The sequence below is a fragment of the Hemitrygon akajei genome, chromosome 1, assembly GCF_048418815.1.
Source record: "Hemitrygon akajei chromosome 1, sHemAka1.3, whole genome shotgun sequence".
Taxonomy (NCBI): domain Eukaryota; kingdom Metazoa; phylum Chordata; class Chondrichthyes; order Myliobatiformes; family Dasyatidae; genus Hemitrygon; species Hemitrygon akajei.
The window spans coordinates 169,335,489-169,357,637 of NC_133124.1; the positions used below are offsets into that span (position 1 = coordinate 169,335,489).

At 39.9% G+C, this 22,149-nt stretch overlaps 1 protein-coding gene across 1 annotated transcript; it reads left to right on the forward strand.

Moving 5' to 3' along the window:
• Positions 1 to 5,487: 5,487 nt before the first annotated feature.
• Positions 5,488 to 14,812, forward strand: LOC140725880 (probable G-protein coupled receptor 139). Its single transcript, XM_073041848.1, has 2 exons — positions 5,488 to 5,587; positions 13,911 to 14,812. Exons 1-2 carry the CDS (start codon positions 5,488 to 5,490, stop codon positions 14,810 to 14,812), a joined length of 1,002 nt encoding a protein of 333 aa, XP_072897949.1.
• Positions 14,813 to 22,149: the final 7,337 nt, after the last annotated feature.

Genomic DNA, 22,149 nt, shown 5'->3' on the forward strand with positions numbered 1-22,149 from the left:
TTAATGCCTGTGCCATGCGAAAGTGAGGGCAGGAATGGAATGAGGTGGAGGATAAATGCATGGCAGAGGGATTGGAGCAAGGGGCAGGGAGTCGCGTTTCTGGATCATCGGGATCTCTTTTGGGGCAGATGTGAGCTGCACAAAAGGGACTGGTTGCACTTAAATCGTAGGGGGACCAATATCCTGGCGGGGAGATTTGCTAAGCTTACTTGGGAAGACTTTGAACTAGAATGGTCGGGGGGTGCGAATCAAATTGAAGAGAATAGGGGAGAGGAGGTTAGTTCACAAGTACAGAAAGCTTGTAGATATTGTGCGAGGGAGGATAGGCAGGTGATAGAGAATGGGAGCGCTCAGACGGAAGAGAAGGAAGAAAAAGACGATAGTAAATCTGGTTGCACCGTTTGGGATAAACAGTGTGTCAGAGGTAGAGAATTTATTCAATGCATTTATTTTAATGCTAGGAGCATTTAAAAAAGGTGTATGAAGTTAGAGCATTGATTGATACCTGAAAATATGATGTTGTAGCTATTAGTGAAACATGGTTGCAGGAGGGGTGCAATTGGTAACTGAATATTCCTGGATTTTATTGCTTCAGGCGTGATAGAATCGGAGGGTCAAGAAGGGGAGGTGTTGCATTGCTTGTCAGAGAAAATATTACAGCGGTGCTTTGGCAGGATAGATTAGAGGATTCGCCTAGGGAGGCTCTTTGGGAGGAATTGATGAATGGGGAATGTGTGTTAACACTTATACGGGTGTATTATAAACCACCTAATCTGGAGCGAGAATTAGAGGAGCAAATTTGTAAGGAGATAACATATATTTGTAGTAAGCACAGGTTTGTGATTGTGGGAGATATTAATTTTCCACAAATAGATTGGGATGTCCATTCTGCAAAACGGCTGGATGGTTTGGAATTTGCAAAATTTGCAGGATAGTATTTTGCAGCAATACAGACTGGTACCAACTAGATAGGAGGCAGTGCTGGATCTCCTGTTAAGGACTGGGATAACTCAGGTGACGGAAATATGTGTTGGAGAGCACTTCGGGTTCAGTGATCACAATGTCATTAGTTTCATTATAATTATGGAGAAGAATAGGTTTGCACGCAGAGTTGAGATTTTTGATCGGAGAAAGGCTAACTTTGAGGAGATGCGAAAGGATTTAGGAGTGGATTGGGACAATTTGTTTGATGGGAAGGATGTAATAGAGAAATGGAAGTCTTTAAAGATGAAATTTTGACGGTGCAGGGTTCTTTATGTTCCTGTTAGGTTAAAAGGAAAGGTTAAAAGTTTGAGAGAGCCATGGTTTTGAATTGATATTGGAAACTTGGTTCGGAAAAAGAGAGAGATCTACAATAAATATAGGCAGCATGGAATAAATGAGGTGCTCGAGGAATATAAAGGTAAAAAGAATCTTAAGAAAGAAATTAGAAAAGCTAAAAAAAAGATATGAGGTTGCTTTGGCAAGTAAGGTGAAAATAAATCGGAAGGGTTTCTACAGTTATATTAATAGCAAAAAGATAGTGAGGGATAAAATTGGTCCCTTAGAGAATCAGAATGGAGAGCTATGTGTGGAGCCAAAAGAGTTGGAGGAGATTTTGAACAATTTCTTTTCTTCGGTAATCACTAAGCAGAAGGATATTGAATTGTTTAAGGTAAGGGAAACAGGTAGGGTAGTTATGGAACCTATGATGATTAAAGAAGAGGAAATACAGGCTTTTTAAAATAATATAAAGTCTCCAGGTCCTGACAGGATTTCCATAGGACCTTGAGGGAAGTTAGTGTAAAAAAGAAGGGGCTCAACAGAAATATTTCAAATGTCATTAGAAACGGTGATAATGCCGGAGGACTGGCGTATTGCTCATGTGGTTCCATTGAGTAAACCTATCAATTATCGGCCTGTAAGTTTGACGTCAGTGGTGGATAAATTAATGGAAAGTATTCTTAGTGATGGAATATATAATTATCTTGATAGACAGGGTCTGATCATGAATAGTCAACATGGATTTGTGCGTGGAAGGTCATGTTTAACAAATCTTATTGAATTTTTGAAGAGGCTAGTAGGAAGGTTGACGAGGGTAAAACAGTGGGTGTTGTCTATCTGGACTTCAGTAAGGATTTGACAAGGTTCAATACGGAAGGTTGTTTAGGAAGGTTCAATGTTTAGGTATTAATATTGAAGTAGTAAATTTGATTCAACAGTAGCTGGATGGGAGATGCCAGAGAGCAGTGGTGGATAACTTATTGTCAGGTTGTATGCCAGTGACTAGTGGTTTGCCTCAGCGATCCGTACTGGGTCCACTGTTGTTTGTCATATACATTAATGATCTGGATGATGGGGTGGCAAATTGGATTAGTAAGTATGCGGATGATACTAAGATAGGTGGTGTTGCGGATAATGAACTTGGTTTTCAAAGCTTGTAGAAAGATTTAGGCTAGTTAGAAGAGTGGGTTGAAAGATGGCCTATGAGGTTAATGCTGATAAGTGTGAGGTGGTACATTTTGGTAGGACTAATGAAATTAGGACATACCTGTTAAATGGTAGGACATTGTGAAATGCAGTAGAACAGTGTTATCTAGGAATAATGGTGCATAGTTCCTTAAAGGTGGAATCTCATATGGGCAAGGTGGTGAACATAACTTTTGGTATGCTGGCCTTAATAAATCAGAGCATTGAGTATAGGAGTTGGGATGTAATGTTAACATTGTACAAGGCATTGGTGAGGCTAAATTTGGAATATTGTGTACAGTTCTGGCCACCGAATTATAGGAAAGATGTCAACAAAATAGAGAGAGTACAGAAGAGATTTGCTAGAATGGTACCGGGGTTTCAGCACCTAAGTTACAGGGAAGGGTTGAAAACGTTAGGTCTTTATTCTTTGGAGCGTAGAAGGTTGAGGGGGAACTTGATAGAGGTATTTAAAATTATGAGGGGGATAGATAGATTTGCGTGGATAGGCCTTTTTATCCATTGAGAGTAGGGGAGATTCAAACAAGAGAACATGAGTTGAGAGTTAGGGGCCAGAAGTTTAGGGGTAATACGAGGGGGAACTTCTTTACTCAGAAAGTGGTAGTTGTGTGGAACGAGCTTCCAGTAGAAGTGGTAGAAACAGGTTCGATATTGTCATTTAAAAAATGGATAGTTATATGGACAGGAAAGGAATGGAGGGTTATGGACTGAGTGCAGGTCGATCGGACTAGATGAGAGTAAGCGTTCGGCATGGTATAGAAGGGCCAAGATGACCTGTTTCCGTGCTGTAATTGTTATATGGTTATATGATATGAGTAGGCAAGATGTCGACAAGGAAGCGCCCATCGCCCTGGAGAACACATCCCGAAAACTATAGAGGTCTTTGTGGCAATTCATCATCAGATTATTAACATAAAGAACTATCAAAGTACGTAATAAAAAAACTAACAAATTCAAAAGATAAATGTAGAAAATGCCAAGAGAACCCAGAAACAACCTAACACATCACAGAATCCAGCTATAGTTTGAGTCAATCCATTTACGTGTAGAGGCATATTAAAGCAAAATCTTGGTCTATATGACAAAACTCAAGCAAACTATAAATCTCAATAAATAAGAACCACATTATGTTTTAGAGTCAGTGTCGATAAATTATATTAGACCGATCGATATTATAGGTACAACAATGCATAATAAGTCGCCTGATGTAATAATACAGGACAGACAAGTGAGAAAAACTTACTTTAAAAATTGAGCCGTTTCACACACAGAGAATATACAAAGATCAAAATGTCAAAAGGAGCGGAAATATGCTGAATTAACAGAGGAAACCAAAAAACTATGGGATGTGAACGGGCAAACACGAGGAAATCTGCAGATGCTGGAAATTCAAACAACAACACACACAAAATGCTGGTAGAACACAACAGGCCAGGCAGCATCGATAGGGAGAAGCGCTGTCGACGTTTCGGTCCGAGACCCTTCGTCAGGACTAACCGAAAGGAAAGATAGTAAGAGATTTGAAAGTAGTGGGGGGAGGGGAAAAACTTTTCACATTTTCCCCTCCCCCCACTACTTTCAAATCTCTTACTATCTTTTCTTTCGGTTAGTCCTGACGAAGGGTCTCGGACCGAAACGTCGACAGCGCTTCTCCCTATCGATGCTGCCTGGCCTGCTGTGTTCTACCAGCATTTCGTGTGTGTTGTTGGGATGTGAACGGGGTTTGTTTACGTTGTCCCAAAAGTAATATATACAAATGGTATCATCACAAAGTCACGACACAACAGCATTCAACAATTCGGCCTACAGACCAATAATTATGTCAATCTCCAGAAAGCCATGATACTAAACACCACTAGAACAGTCCAAAAGTTCTTAGCAATTAAGAAACGTGTGCTGACAATGCCTATCCCTATGATTTTATCAGCTTGGGCACGAGAAAAAAGAAATGATACTAAGTCCACTTTTAATTGAGTGAATATAGCAGCTGAGAAGAAGAATACGCATGAAATTCAGAAATAAACATATTCACAATAATTGTATATTATCGATAAGCAGAACTTGAACCGTACATTACAGCATGCAGGAACAATTCTCATAAACAGTGTTTTTCCACATTACCCTTCATGCAAATGAATGTTCAACGAAAGCAGATCAACGTAGAGTGATTGTAACGTTCTCGCTCGGGAGTAACGGAACCCGAGTTAAACGTCGAGGTAAACCGTTGTCAATGAAGACAGAATCACAGTAAGATTAACCATTTACTGTTCACTCTTCCACATTAACGTATGGTGAAAACTGTTGATAAAACAATACAAGATTGGTACAGTAATTGTTTCCTTCTAGATATCACATTTACATTGTAAATACTTGTAAAGGTAAAACTACAACAACTACATTACATTAAAGTGCATCATACAGTAGAATCTATCTACGCCATTGACTGCTTTACATACACTTCAACACATACTATCCCGACTCTTTAACTAACGAAAACATAGACCTTATTGACCGTCGTTACTTTTAACGGAATCAGCGTTAACATTTTAATTCAACATATCGATTATCTCATGACTTACAGCGTTGCTTTCACTGTGATTTCTAATGCATACAGAGACAATTTTCTTGCGCTGGTCTCACACGTGTGAGCGCCCCCACCCTTGCGTTTATCCCATACCGGTATTTTCCCAAGAGACGCGGCGAAACAGGATGTGACGTCATCGCATGCCGCGATATATTACAGACAACGAATTTACTTAAACAATCCTAACTTTAACTGTAAAAAGCTAACACACGAATTACTAAGCGAAAATATTATAAACTAAATAACTGCCATAAAGACAGCACTGTGATAATAAAAATAAACTTAATATTGTCACCAGGTACGGATATGGCCCAAGTGTGGACTGAGAGTCTCTGAAGAAGGTCGGTAGTTTACAAAGTTTAATGCGAACAATGTTTAAGGGAAAATAAAACAAAAACGCCAGGTTAAGCAGGGCTGTTGACTAAAACACTCAAATGGAAAACGGAGTCTACACTGCTACTGAGAAGAACTTTAAGAATAAAACGAATACCGCTGGTCTTCAGAATCAGTTGACTCGACAGTCCAATGTCTCAGGTAAGGCAAAATGCAGAAAACGAAGCGTAGGTATGCGCGTCTCGACGAATAATACGGCGGAAATAATACAGTTAAATGCTATCAGAATCAAATAATAATTACCGACATGTGCAATTGCCAAATCAGCTGCTCTGCCGAATCCATGGTGTTGACAGCGACCCCCTCTCTAGGCGCAACCCCTGAGGCGACACAGACCTGGGTTTCGCGGAAGTCCCGGGTGAGGGATTCGTCCAAGATGTCCTTCAGTGATGCTGGTGTATGTGTCATTGAGTGCACTGATAATATCTGAGTCAAACAATGTTTCTATAGAGACAGAAACAAAAGCCTATACAGAGGTATCTCGACAAATGACACCATGAGAGAAATCATTTTCGTAAGTAGAACCCTCCAATTGCACCTAATCGGGCATCTGCTTCAATAATAAAACTAACACACTGTCCGTTAGCCTATCAAAATAAAGTTAAACAGGAAGAACCAGGAAACCGCATTGCAAAGCGAGTTGCTCAAGAAAAACACAAGGAACATTTAAGCCATTAATAACTGTTGATAAGAAACAATTGACAACTTTAGGTGATCTAAACACCTCAGAGCCCAATGCTCCAACGTTCTGCACAGGCCAGAAGTCACTATAAGACCCTTCCCTATAGTTGGCATCTGATGTCCCAGGAAGACCCGAAAACTCCAGATCCAAGGATGAGTACAGAAACGCTAAGTGAAAGGCAGGGAAAGCTCGAGAGGCAGGGACACTCGGGGATCTAGAGAGACTGAAATACCTGGGAAACGCAACAGACAGAGAACGGGAAATCCTGAGAGTCCTGGGAACCACAGACTGAGAGACTGGGAAGATCCTGAGAGGCCTGGAAATCGCAACAGACTGAGAGCAAGAAACATCGGGCGGGGCCAAGAGGGTAACTAGTGAGACCTTGAGGTGGGCAGGACTTTGAAAACATATAAACACATTGACTAAGCCTTGGAAAAATTCTGAAAAAAAAGCAAAAACTTGTGAACATAGAGAAATGTCCTGGGGAAATCTTGATAACATGAAACTTGAAACCTGAAACCTGGAGAAGGGACCTTTTCAAATCTTGCTCACGGTATCTTACCTTTCACAATTGTTTTTCCAGAGCAATTAGGATATATTCTCAATTTTACAGATCAAGACAGCATGGACAAGATTCTTTCATCGCTAAGTTAGCTGGATCCCTGTAGATCCGTTTAATTTGATACATGAAACTTCAATTATTCCAATTGTACCATTACTTTCATCAGGAGGTTAAAAATACTCTTGATAAGGTAAATCCAGCCAGCAGTGAGCTTCTGGATTAGGGCTCTTCCAAACTTTACACTATTGACTTGAATGGTGATTTGTTGAATCAATTGATAACCTTGCTTGACGCCTTCATTTGTTCCGCAGATCTGAGGCACGGAGGGCAAAGCTGGGGACATGGGTACTTGCGACTTGAAAAACTTGGAATGGATAACGGAAAAACTCAATATAGATTAGAGAAGCTCGGAATGTAGACTCGAGACTCTCTGAATGTAGATTCAGGATATGCACACACATTAAAGGCACTGTCTCCACAAGCCACCAATGTCAAAACGTCACTGTTCAAACTTTGCTGCTCCAATACTTGTCAAGATCTTTCTGTCAGTATGGATGCAGAAGCAAGAGTTTATACATAGGAAGTACAACTGAACGTTGTTGCCGCGACGAATCACTCTGACCAATGAATCTCATGACCAAGGTCAGCTGCTCTCTGCCTGCTGAGTCCATCTTTGTGTGGTCGAGACTTGCTGTCACCCGTGAGTTTATGGCCCACGTGCGGAGTGAGAGACACTGAAGCAGACCGATAGTTCCCAGACTTTAATGCTAACAGTGTTAAAGGAAAAAGAAAACTATAAACGCCAGGCCAAACGGGGCCGTTAACTACAACTTTCAAATGGAAAACGAAGCCTGCACTGCGGCTGAAAAGAACAACTGAGAATAAAACGAATAACGCTAGACGTCGGAGTCATTTGACTCGACAGTCCAATTTCTCAGGCAAGGCGGAATGCAGACATCTAAGCGTAGCTATGAAAAATTCTCGACAAATACTACGACGAAATGAATGGTGTTAAATACTATCTCAATGAAATAGTAATTAGCTGCCAGGTGTATATTCACAAGCGCAATTGCCGAATCTACTGCACGGCGGAATGCGTAGTTGTGACAAATAACAGTGGATATATTAAACCAAACAAAGCATGAAGTAACACAAGGGCGAGAAACAAATCAACCTAGAGACCAAAACAACGCAATACAAGAGTATAGTGAAAATACTGCTCTGCTAAGCCCTGATGAAATAAAATTACTTCAACAGAAAACACATATAGAGCATCTTCAGTATGCCGATGACGACACTGAGCGTAAATTACTTTACATTTAGCAGCACATTAATGGCACACATGAGCACTGACGCAATAAAAACTCCCTAAATAATAAAACAAAACAGGTCATCATACCTTGCGAATTGTTGATACTCTCAACAACATTATATTACGGCAATATTTCAAAACACTTGAAATATTTGAAGATCTCACACAATAGCATATTGCACAGTATTTATATCAGTGCTATGCAGTGGTTCATCATGCAATGATGAAGTGCTTTAGGAGGTTGCTCATGGCTAGAATCAACACTTTCCTCAGAAGGGACCAAGTCCCACAGTATCGCCATAATTGGTCTGTGGCAGACATAATCTCAATGATTCTTCATGCGGCACTAGACCACCTAGACCAGAGGTGTCGAACTCAATTGCACATGCGGCCAAAACTCAAAGCACACTTTAGGTCGCGGGCTGAACAGGATAAACATTTATTGAACACACTAAAACTAAACATTTTTGAACATAAATATGAATAAAAACAGACAGGAATATTATTCCAGAAAAAATAAACTAAAACTTTAAATAACTTAAATATTTTGCTCTCCATAAAAATATCTCCTGTCAGTATTATACAAGTTAGAAATATGAGCATGCTGCAAAAAAAAACCCTGAAAATATAAATAAAATTTGTGCTTTTCAGCAAAAGTTAAAACAACAACAAATCAAAACATTCAGTTTTCTTTGCTCTGTTTTGTCAGAGCTGGATGCTTGGCATCTTTTCTTGGCAATAAGTTCTTTTAGGTTTGGTGTAAGGTTCTGTGTTGTGGAGATTCTCAGGATGGACTGCAGGTTTTCATCAGTGAGACGACTCCTGTGTGATGTTTTGTTAATCTTCATCACTGAGAAAGCTTCTCACACAGATATGTGCTACCAAACATGCACAAGGTTCGAGCCGCATGTAGACGGAGCTGAGGCATTGCTTCAGGAATGGAGCGAATAAACTGTACGGGCCCTGCAGTGTCGTACTTTGCCTTTAGTGTCCCATTACACTGCAGCTCTATCAGCTCCATCTGAATCTGTACAGGTGCAGTTTCCACGTCGACGGCAAATGGGTTGCAAAGCAGCTCGAAATTAATCTTTTGTGCTTCGAAGTCACCAAAGCGCCGTGCGAACTCAGTGCGAAGAATAGCGTTGTATACAGCAACAGACGCTTGACGCGGGAATATTCCTGGGCAGCCTATCGGCAGCTGTTGCGCTGCATTATGGGATCTGTAGTTTGTGTGTTATCAGCGCTTCATATCGCCGGGCCATTAATAATTAAAATAATAGATCTATCTAAAATGATCTCGTGGGCCGGATATAATTGTACGCCGGGCCGGATATGGCCCGCGGGCCTTGTGTTTGACACCTATGACCTAGACAATACAAACACCTATGTCAGGATGCTAATCATCGAATATAGATCAACGTTCAACAGCATCATTCTCACAGTCCTGATTGAAAAGCTAAAGAACCTCTGTACCTCCCTCTGCAATTCGTGCATCCACTTCCTGGCCAGACAGCAACAATCTATGCGGATTATTGATAAAATGTCCTACTAGCTGACGATCAACACTGGCACACCTCAGGAATGTGTGCTTAGACCACTGGTCTACTCCATCTATACCAAGACGAGGGTATACGACCAAGCCTTCATAGACGTTTCAGAATGGAAGCATGAGAAAATTCAAGTATCTGGATGTCAGTATCTCTGAGGATCTAACCTGGTCCCACCATACCCACGCAGCTATAACGAAGGTAAAACAGTGGCTAGATTTCATCAGGGGTTTGAAGAGATTAGGGGTATCACCTAAAGCACTCGAAATCGCCTGCATATGTACGGTGGAAGGCATTGACAGACTTCATCAAGTCTGCTATGGGGTGGGTGTGGAGCTGCAACTGCACATGTTCAAACGAAGCTACCAAAAGATGTAAAACTAGATAAATACGTCACTGGGTACTAGCCTCAATAGAATTTAAGATATCTTCAGGGAGCAGTGCTTCAGAAAGGCGGCGTCCATTATTAAGGACCGCCATCGCCCAGGACATGCCGTCTTCTCATTGTTATCGTCAGGAAGGTACAGAAGCCTAACGCCACACATTCAGCGATTCGGAAACAGCTTTCCCATTCTCATTCCGATTTCAACATGGACATTGATCTAATGAACACTACCTCACATTTCTATTCCTGTTTTTGCGCTATTATTCTTAATTCAACTGATTAATATGTATATCTATATATACTGTTGTAATTTATCACAACATTTTTGTATATTCATCATTTGTAGCTTTGTACTGCTGCCGCTAAGTTTACATTTCGCCATATGCTAGTGATAATAAACCTGATTCTGATTCTGAAATGCAAAATTTTGTAATGAATTGAGAAAAACAAACTTTAAAAAGAGATTTTCAAAGAAATTTAAAATCTTAAGAGAGAAGTAGCCCGCTGAATCGAGTACACATTCAATAGCACGAGCACAAATTTCAAGAGAAAAGCGAAGAAAATACAATATACTGTAAGATACATACAGTGATATGATACTTGCCTAAAAAATTCACTGCAGAATTTATAAATATACTAAAGCAAAATCTCGGTGCATATTAAGTCAGACTAAATTAATACATGTAATCCCCAAACGAAGAAAAATGACTTATCAGTTCAGAAAGAATTAAATAGGTTTCTTTGACAAAAAGGCCATATGCATATGAGCAGAAATAGTCCATTTGGCCCATTCAGTCTGCTCCGCCATTACATCAAGGCTGATCCATTTTTCCTCTCAGCCTTCCACCCGCTTCTCTTTATGCCCAGACCAATCTTGAATCTATCAACCTTTGTCTTAAGTACACATGCTGACGTGTCCTCCTCAGCTGCTTATGGCAGCACAATCCACAGATCACCACACTCTGGCTAATGAATTTCTTCCTCATTTCCGTTCTAAAAGGCAGTCCCTCTATTCTGCAGATGTGCAATCCGGTCTTACATTAGAGTCTTACATTACAATTACATTACAATTATTACATTACATTATTACAATCATGTTCTCCACATCCATTCAATCAAAGCCTTCCACCTTTCGAAAGGTTTTAATGTCATCCCTCATTCGTCTAAATTCCAGTGAATACAGACCCAGAGCCATCAAACACTTTTCATACGACAGACAGTTCAAACCTGAAACCATTTTTGGGAACCTTCTTTGAACCTTCTCTAATTTCAGCACATTTGACTTAGAGAAGTGCTTACAACGTTCCAAGCGTGATCTCACCATTCTTTATAAGATCTATAGTTCCCAAGATTTTCCATTGTTCTCTTCATAAATAGAAATACAACATTAAAAATTTAGCAGTCCATCGGGACCTCGCCTGTGGCTAGAGATGACACGGAAATATTGGTCAAGGGCCCGACAATCTGGTCTCATGATTCATTAACTAAACTGGTCTTAATCCCACCAGGGGTTAGCGACTTATCTCTCTTAACAGATGCGACATATAGAGAGCAGTGACATGAATTATTCACAGAAAACTATGTGACATTCAAGAAAGAGAAGGGATTAAAGAGCCAGTGCAGAGCCCTACCCCTTAAAACCTATATAACTTCGCATACTTTAGGGGTGGTGTGCCTAACAGAGGAAGGCACAATGGTTAGGCTTCTGCTCTGTGTCTGCCACTGAGACTCGGAAAAGAAATGTGAAGAAGAGGAGCGCTATGTTGATCGGGAATTAGTTAGTTTGGGGAACAGACAGGAGGTTCTGTGGATGCGAACGAGATTCCAGAATGGTATGTTGCATTCCTGGTGCCAGGGTCCGAGATATTTCGTATCGAGTCCTGATCATTCTTAAGTGGGAGGGCGGGGGGTGGGGGTGTGAACAGACCGAAGTCGTGGCCCTTTGGTAACAATTACTTAGGTAGGCGCAGTGACAAGGTTGCGCACAGAGGATTCAGGGATTACATGCTAAATTAAAGGGCCTCCTGGTTTGTTTTCCATTTACTGGCAGGCCGAGGCAGCTCAACCAGAATAATGCGTGAAAAAGTAGCAGATCACGTGATATAGTTATATGCCCGGTTCTTGCAGTTGTCGGAAACGCAGTAAAGACACTGGATTCTAACCATGAGCGAACGAAAATCGCTTTATATTTGTCCATTTTCAGTTATGTATAAACTGCTAGCAGCATTCTACCGCTTAATTGCCTCGCTGGGGATTGTGTTCAGATGTATAAAAATGTCCTAGGTCGCATTGTTCACCACCTACCACAATAATGAGGCAATGCATGAACCAGCGAACGGTCTGGTGTACTCTATTTATTACCCCATACTTGCAGCTGCCGGTATTCCTGGTAAGGAATTAAGATTAATTTTCATATGTGCGTCTTCGTGGTGTTTTTGCTTACTCATGATGCATACCTTCGGTTATTGCTCCTCTCTAAATGGGGTTCTCAGATCTCTGTCTCATCAGTAATGCAGAATAATCGACAAGCACTCAAACCCTATAGGAACGGAGTAAATTTCTTCATATGATAGTGATCAACATATCGACAGGAGCATCGGCTCTGAACATTCCGTGTCAGGAAGCAAGCACAACTGATAATCCACATCGGTCTTCTCTCATAGGCGGGTGTACTTCCTCAGCATTTGGCCCCGGTGAAGTTACAGAGATTAGAAACCCTCCGTGACGACTTGTAGTCGGCTCATAGAATTATGCTAATAATGAAGATTATTTTCCAATGTCCATTTCGTCCTAGAAAATATTCTCTAACAGCTAACAAGCTGCAAAAAAAATTGCTTCGGAGCTTTTTTTTAAATTGGAAAATGCATATACTTATATAGGTTTAAAGGTGATATATTGTTGCAGTGGAATCTGACTGTGCTGGGAAGGGGATGTACAGCCAACACACCAAAAAGTGCTGGAGAAACACAGCAGCCCAGGCAGCATCTATGGAAAGGAATACAGTCGTTGGTTTATATTTCAATGACACCAGAATGGATTGTTAAAAGAAATGCTCATAATCGTTCCATTCAGGCAGGCCAAAACAGATTCAAACTGAATGATGTATAACTCATTCGTTACTTTTACATTCTTGGGAGCTGCGAATTTGACGCTTAAGATTGACACTTAAGTATATGGCAATTTAATAATAAGACCGAAGACCGAAGGATTTCTAGGAGATACAGACTGAGTTCGTCCAATTTTGGAAGTTCCAATAAAACTAAAGAGGCATGCAAAGGCCGGACAACGCCAAACATGAGAGAAACAGATATAACTTTCCAAAAACAACATTTATCGTTACACCATTGTTTCTAAACCTTATCATGAATTTATTAGAGCACAGTTTTTTCTTTCTAAACCAACGCCATTTGTCTAAACTTGGATTTGAGTGAAATCGGAAAGGTTTGCTATTTAATCATACCTCAGCTGACTCGAATTCGATGTACAATTCACTTGACGCTGTGCTATGTTTATAGAAACAAGAAATCGTCAAACACTGTCGCTGGTAGTTCAATAAACATAGATTAGTGACTGCAGGATTGAAGCTTTTGCCGAATGCTTGTTGCTTTAAGTGGTGAATGACAGAGTGTTGCTTTACTCTATAAAATTGTAGTTTAAAATGGAAACAGTATTATTTTCAGAAACTGGTCAGCCAACGAGAACGTGATGGAAGACGCGCAAGTTACGATTTTAATTCAGTTAGTAGTTTAACTCTTTCGCTCCTTATACAAACGCTACATCATCTGTTGGGCTATTCAATGCCGTTCTCATATCACTTCATTAACAGTTACTACAATGTACTGATAACGTCACCACTCTCAAACGTGCCTTATCCTTTGCTTTCAATTCTATTCTGAAAATGTCAAATTACCGATGTCGACATAATCCTTTGTACAGAATGACAGTTCTTAGTTTAATCGTATCTGTTTTGTTTCAGCTAATATCGCTGTAATAGTGATCCTGTCCCGTGGGAAATGCGGCCTCTCTAAAGGTATCAGTTGCTACCTGGTTAGTATGGCAGCGTCGGACCTTCTTGTCGTCATGACTGGAGTTATACTGAATAAGATTGTTGGCATTTACTTCCCAGGTAGTATCATGTCCATAACGCCAATATGCAGTAGCAAAATCGTCCTTATTTACGCATCGATGGACATTTCCGTGTGGTTGACGGTTGCCTTTACATTCGATCGCTTTGTAGCAATTTGTTGCGGCAAAATGAAGACCAGGTACTGTACGCAGAAGGTGGCGACCGCCGTGGTTAGGACAGTTTTCACGCTGGGCTGTTTGCAAAATATCGTTTGGTACTTTAAATTTGAACCGATGCAGGTTATCAACGGTACGCCGTGGTATTGCCACACAAAAGATAACTTCTACACCTCTCCGCTGTGGATAATATATTCTGTTTTTAATTGCATCGCAACCCCCTTCCTCCCTTTCTTTCTCATCGTGTTATTCAACGTCCTGACTATTAGATTCATTATTGTGGCAAGCAAAGCACGCAAAGCACTCCGCCAACACAATCACAATGATCCTGAAATGGAGAACAGAAAAAGGTCCATTGTTTTACTTTTCGCCATTTCCGGCAGTTTTGTTCTCCTGTGGATGATATATATCATCCATTTCCTCTACCATCGAATCACAAACACGTTGACGTACACGGGATACGATGACCCCGTGTTCATCTTAGAAGAGGCCGGCTACATGTTCTTGCTCCTGAGTTGCTGCACAAACACTGGCATTTATGCAGCGACTCAGCAGAAGTTCAGAGAGGAGTTGAAAAATTCACTGAAATATCCATTCAAACAGATCATCACTTTTCTGAAAAAGCGACAACCTTGACAATATCGGTAAACAAGACTGTTGTGTGCACACGGAACGAGAAGACTAGGAAAATGTTGGAGTCTGGTAGAATTTGTCCCACAGACATTACAGGAACAATCTTAATCAGCAACGTATAGTACAATATCTCGCCTTTGCAAGAAAATGCAAAATAAACAATGGTAATATAGAATAAGAGAAACATGTTAAATCAAATAAAACATAAATTACAACCAGAGCTAAAAAGAAAACAAACTAAAGATCACAACAATGCTATACTAGAAAATAATGAAAATTTCACATCAACCGCCCCCCCCCCCACCAAGCACAAATGAAAATAGAATCACTTCGACAACTGCTGCCCAATCTCACTGAAATCAACCACACGGACTTAGAGCCTCTGCAGACTGCAAGTAAGACAGGCATGCACACACAATCATCCGAAAATTCACCATATTCTAGCAGTGTACATTGGGGAATAACACAACAAAACGATACTCCGAGCAAAAGCATGTCATAGTAATTAGCAACATTTTTCAAATTTTCTCAACGAGATTTTATTACCACAACATTATAGGAAAGCTTTTAACATTTGAGGTACTGCAGACAATAGCATATTGCACAACAGTGACAACGGTGCAGTGCAATGATTCCAAAATAAGGCACAGATTAAAATAACCCCAAAATTAAGAGTACCGAAATTGCAGAAGAGATTAAAATTCAAAACTGAATCCTTCAGTGAAGAAATAGCCCCCCTACTGGTCTATAAAGTGGATATATCGAGCAAGAAAGTAAGGAAATATGGGGAACTGTAAATTCCAGACAAGGTACGATCCGCCTAACAAAGGCATTGTAGAAATGATCGATACACTAAAACAAAAGTTTGGTGCATACAACGTCAAACTAAGCGGGCACATGAAGTATGCCAGACAAACAAAAAACAAATTGGCGGCTGTGGAAAAATGAAAATAGGTAATACAGTGTATTGAAACTCATTTCGATGCAGTGAAACGTCAGCAACCCTAGCACAGAAATATCAACAAACACAAAGGTAACACACGATCAAGTAAAGAAAACATTCAGTTAACTGAAGAGAAGTGAACAGCTGAATGTAAGGTGGATATGCTTCAAAAGGTTGTAATCATGCATCTCATAACTAATCACTCTTCACCTAGATAACCACAAAATAATGCAGAAGAGCGGAAACGATGCCACAAGGATATAAAAGGGTGTAAATAACAACTGTTAATGGATTCCGCAATTTTAGATCCAGTCCGGCGTAAAAAAGAACAGCAGTAATGACTTTTGTTATATTGACTCTCTAAAGGCATTTGATTCTGTCCCATATTCCTGGTTAATTGAAGTTCATGACGTACACCGAATTCTTGTGAAATTTCTTTAACATCTGATGAAGAGTTGCCATACTATAATCACTCGATCTACTATATTAAAAAAATCAATCAATAACACCCAATGTTATGAAAAACCGATTAATTTTCCAGGGCTATTTTCTGAACCCACTACAATTTTGTTTAGCTTGTGTGAGCAAAACAAGCTCAGATGGTGTCCAGAGTTGACCCCTCTGTGAACTATGCTGCTAATGAAAGAGAGAGGGAGACATGATTTAAAATATGACTCCTTGACTGATTGTTTACCTTTGCTCCAAGGACACTTTTGCCTGCTTGAAAAATTCTTGCAGAGACAGCAGGTCGGGGCCGGGTTGCTGGATAGCCTGCGCCCTGAAAGGGGAGATAAACAGCAGGTCTGCTAAGACACAGGGAGACACACCACGGGACACTGAACGAGCGTTGTGCACCGACGTGAAGGTGGGGGATTGAAGGATCGATTCGGAGAATCGATCAGTGGCTCACTGTGTGTGAAGGTGCGACCGGTGGGGAACTGTGTTTGTGTCCACCCTGACCTGGGATGACAGGTCAACCACTGAAGAACGGTCATACGTGGTATGGTCACAGTCGGTGACCGCAACAGGAAGACAACCGGAATATCGGCGGCAACGGCATGACCTCTCTCTCTCTCTCTCTCTCTCTCTCTCTCTCTCTCTCTCTCTCTCTCTCTCTCTCTCTCTCTCTCTCTCTCTCTCTCTCTCTCTCTCTCTCTCTCTCTCTCTCTCTCTCTCTCTCTCTCTCTCTCTCCCTCCCCCCCAACGGTTCACCAGCAACTATCTCGACCTAAGCTGAACTGAACTGAACTCACTGAACTCTTCACCATCGTAAGACTATCCATTTACCTCTAGACACTGAAAGATCTTGGTTTTGATTCCTACTTTCACACTTTTGTATATATCATTGCTCACCTGTTTCATATATTTGCATTTTATAGTACTGTATTACTTAGTTTGCTAATAAACACTATCAGTTACAGTAATACCAGACTCCAACGTGTATTCCATTTCTGCTGGTTCGGTAACCCGGTCACGGAAAACGTGACAAGCTTTACACCCTCTCTATAATTTACTAAATCGGACAGAAATAGGCTATCTAAAAGGGGAGAAAAGTCAAACGAGAGAAACCTGCATCTGCTGGATATCAAAGCAATAAATACGAAATGCTGGAGGACCTCAACAGAGCATTGAAAAGAGAATGTTGTCAACGTTTCGAGCCGAAATCCTTCATCAGGTCTGAAAGAAGATTACAAGTCAGTGCAAGAAAGTAGGGAGGAGCAGGAGAAGAGAAGTACAAGGTAGTAGGTGATACTGGGAGAGAGGGAAGGGTAAAGTAAAGACCTGGGAAGTGAATTGAAAGAGATAACCGGGTGGGCAAAGGGAAGTCTGATAGAAGGGGACAGAAGGCCACGGAGGGAAGTGAAGGCGACTACCAGAGGGAGGTGATGGCATGTTAAGGGAAATAGGAATAAAGAAAGGTGAAGGGGTGGGCGTTCATGTTCATGCCATCAAGGTTGGATTCTAACCAGAATGATTCTTGATATATTTTTTTCTATTCATGGACGATTTAGAATCATGCGATGTTTCATCAGTGAAGCTACAGCATTTAATTCAAATAGTAAAATTATTTTCCAAAAATATAAACATGAACTTTGTACAAAGTAAGTGCAGAATATTAAACGTAAAGAAATGTGCAATACAGCTCGTAGAATATAAAACAGAGCAGCAGATTAAAAAAAACATTCATTGGATGAAAATGATTCATATATGTATCTTGGATTTCAGCAAGCAAAAGAAATGGATTGCAGTGAGAAAATATGAATACTGTCAGCAGCAGTTTCCTCAAAGCCTATGAAAATATGACAGAGGGGAAAATCAGAATCAGAATCGGGTTGAATGTGACCGACATATGTCGTGAAATGTGGTGTTTCTGCAGCAGCAGTGAATTGTAATACCTAATAATAAAAACAGTCTTTTCACAAATCTGATAGCAGAACGAGGCTGTTCCTTATTACTTGCCTGTGAGCCTTCAGGCTCTTGTACCACCTTCTTGCTACAAATAATGAGAAGCGGGCGTCTCCTGTCGATGTGGGTCTCTAATGATTGGTGCTACCTTTTCGAAGTATCACTATTTGAAAACGTCCTGGATGCTATGGACGGAACTGAATGTTCACAATTTTCTGCAGATTTTTTCGTTCCTGTGCAGCGTCTGATCTCGTCATCCCGCCCCACCCCACCCCTTCCCTCACCGTACTAGACGATGATAAACCAGTTAGAATACTCTCCGAAGTACATCTGTAGAAATGTTGGTGACATACCAGATCTCCACAAGCTCCTAATGACATACAGCCGCTGCAGTGCCTTCTCTATAACTCCGTTGATACATAAGGTCGGAGATAGATCTTAGAGATGTTGAAATCAAGAAATTTGAAATGACTCACCCTTTCCACTTCTGATCAATCTAGGAGGATTGGTGTTTGCTCCCCAGTCTTACCCTTAATGAGGACTACAATCTTTGGTCTTACTGACGTTGAGTGCAAAGTAGTAAAGTGTAACAAAGGTTCAATCCATAGTAACACATTGTTTTGGCATGATTTCTTGATCAGAAAACGATATGGAAAATTTTAGGATTTACTCTCAGGGATACACAGCAATGTTTATGTAAATCATCAAAAAGCAAAAATACTAAACTCCGTTAGAATAATCTAAAGATCTTAGCAAATGAGAAATGAGTGCGTGTGCCGATACGGTACATCAGTTATTAATAAATTGAGATGATGATGATGATGATTATGATAATGATAATAATAATAATAATAATTATTATTATTATTATTATTATTATTATTATTATTATTATTATTATTATTATTATTATTATTATTATTATTATTATTATTATTATTATTATTAATGTTCCACGGTAATATCTATGCATTTTTTTCAGAAAGCCCCAATGACAGACACTAATAGTATAGTTCGAAACTTCCTAGCAATTGACAAACCAGCCTGGTTCGCTATGCCTGTACCTCAGGTTTTAACAGCTTGAGCTGAGGAAAAAGAAAAATAATAATTTTATAAATAATATTATGGGACAGGTAGCAGAACCGGAAATAGTGAACAGGACGAGAGGATAGCACCAGCCTCTAGCAGCGGGAGGCAGAATTTTACGAAAACTTAGGACGGTGAGCCACCTGGATGCATAGACTCTGAGGACAGATGAGGGACTAGGGCTTGGATTCGGGCTCTTCAGGGCGGTCTGCGATCAGCGGCATCGGGTGCATGAGAACAGATCCGCCGGTGTAACATCAGCCGAGGCCACTCCGTTCTGAAACACATCCAGACACATCTGTACGCAGATTGGGTAGTGCTCTGCTCTTCGACTGTTCTCCATGTTGAAAGCGGCTGAAAGTAAAACCTGGAAGTAGGTTTAAAATGAATACCCTATCAATTTAGAAATGGAGATCTTACTCTGGAATAGAGTGATACAGTCACTGCCTGGAGACCGACAAAGCATGACTGGATCTAGCGCAGGACATAACTGTAAGCGAGCCACTAGTGGTGCCCATTTGAGTAGGCGAGCAGACACCGGGAAACACGAAAAATATTCAAAGTAGCCCATCAATAGGACAGGCTGCACTGCTGCAAGTGTTTCTCGGGAGAGCAATTCATTTACAACTGGAGCCTTTCAAGTAGCTAGGAGAAGGCATCGCATGATATAGTCATTTGAGTTATATGCAATAACTTGAGACTGATATGACAGCATACAGAGATAAACTTCACCAACTGTTTAGAACACAATGTGGTTCCACGCAAGTGAAGAAAAGATCAACCAGGAGTGATAGTAAAATAAAAATAACTTAATCTCTATAGACATGTTGAATCAAATAAAACACGACATTGTACAAGAGATCGAAGGAAACGACAATACTATGAAATAAAATAATGAGGATGCAATCCACAGAAGCAAGCATGAAGGTACAATTATTTCAACTGCTTCATAATTAGATATCAACAGGAGCAACACACTTCCAGAACCTATGCCGAATGCCGATGACGAAGCCGAGCTTACAAGCAAACTTATCCTGATAGTTTAAAACCACACTAACTGAATGTAAGGGCATTGACTTTACATACCAAAACAAAATACGTCACCAAACTTTGCAAATATTGTTAATACCCTCAATAATATTTTATTATCACAATATTTAGGAAAATACGTAACACTTGACAAACTACACACAATAATATATTGCGAGCTTTAACAGCAGTACAATAGTTCCACAATAGATGCAGTCATCACAAATTCTAAACTTAGTAATGAAAGTAGAACACCGAACTGGCAAAACAGTTTGAAAAATTACATAAAATGAAACCTTAAAAGCAGAAATCGCCAGTCTAATGGAGTATATAGAGAATAACCAGAGCAGGAATATTCAGAGGAAGGCTAATGAAATACCAAAGAAATATAAGATCCATACAAGATTACATCCGCCTAACAAAAGCAGGGTAGGGTTTATGGACAAACCTAAGTAAAAGTTTGGTGTATACAAAGCCAGACAAAATAGATATATCAAATGAGGCAGATGATGAAAGCAGAATTATCAGTGCAGAAACAAAGAAAAACCGTTATATAGGGTATTGAAACTAAATTTGATGCACCAAAATGTCACCAGGCGCAACAGAGAATATGAACAAATCCAGAGATAATTAACTTCACTTTTAAAAACTTTTTAAACAAGACAATGCACAATCAAGTAGCAAACAGATTAGGGAAGCAAAATAACGTACACACACGATTGAAGAAAGTTACAGTGGATATGCTGAAAGGGCTTAAAATTACCCACAAGTGAAAAAGTACCAGAAGTAATCGAATTCATACTTTTGGTATAAATCTTAGTTGCTTTCATACTTATAGCGATTATTGGATATCAGCATTTTTCTTAAAAATCCTGAATAAGTGTCTTAATTTTTTGACAGAAGGTAAAATATAATATTACCTAAAGGGGAAATCAGAAAAGATCCATCGAAGTGTTTTCCTAATACTTGCTTACAATTTATAAATAAAATTGTAACATCATATATTCCGCAATCAATCACCACTCACTTAGATAACCGCAATACCCTTACAAAAGAGCAGAAAGGATACTATAAGGATTGACAGGATGTCAGGAACAACTCATAAGCGCTGCCGCAATTCTAAATCAAGCCCGACGGAAAAGAAGAAATCGTTCTTGTTGCAATATTGGCGACCGAAAGGCATTTGACTGTCACATATACTTAAGAAAACTTCTCAATATATATAAACTACACCAATACATGTGGAATTACTGCAATATCGGATGAAGTATAGACGTACTGAATTCCACCTATTTATTAACATCCAAAAAAAACGACCACCGTAATCAAAAGAAACCGAGGCATTTTAAAAGTCGACTCTACAAATGCTTCTGTCTAGCTTTAGATCAGCTCTAATGTACAGATCGGCCAAAAATAGGCTATCAAATCGGAAAGAACGAAATGCCTTAACAGACCTTTTATATATGGGCGAGATGAAATTATATGTTCATTCATCATTTTAGGTAAAGCAATTAATTCAAATAGTAGAATTATATTCGAAAGATATAAACATGAACTTTGGACCCGATAAATGCAGAACATTAAAAATAAAGAAAGGTACAATATAACTAATAGAATATAAAACAGAGCAGCGGGATACAATACAGATAATTGCTGAATATGGACCATATAAGTATTTGGAATATCAACATGAAAAGAAATAAGATAAAAGCGTGATAAGTACAGAATGTACTTCAAAGCTTCAGAAAATCTGCTAAAGAACTCAGCAATAAAAATATAACAAAGGCAGCAAATACTTTCACTGTGCCGATATGAGTGTTTTCTTTTGGCGTAATATAATGGTCCAAACACGATCTGGAAAATGTACCTGGAAAAA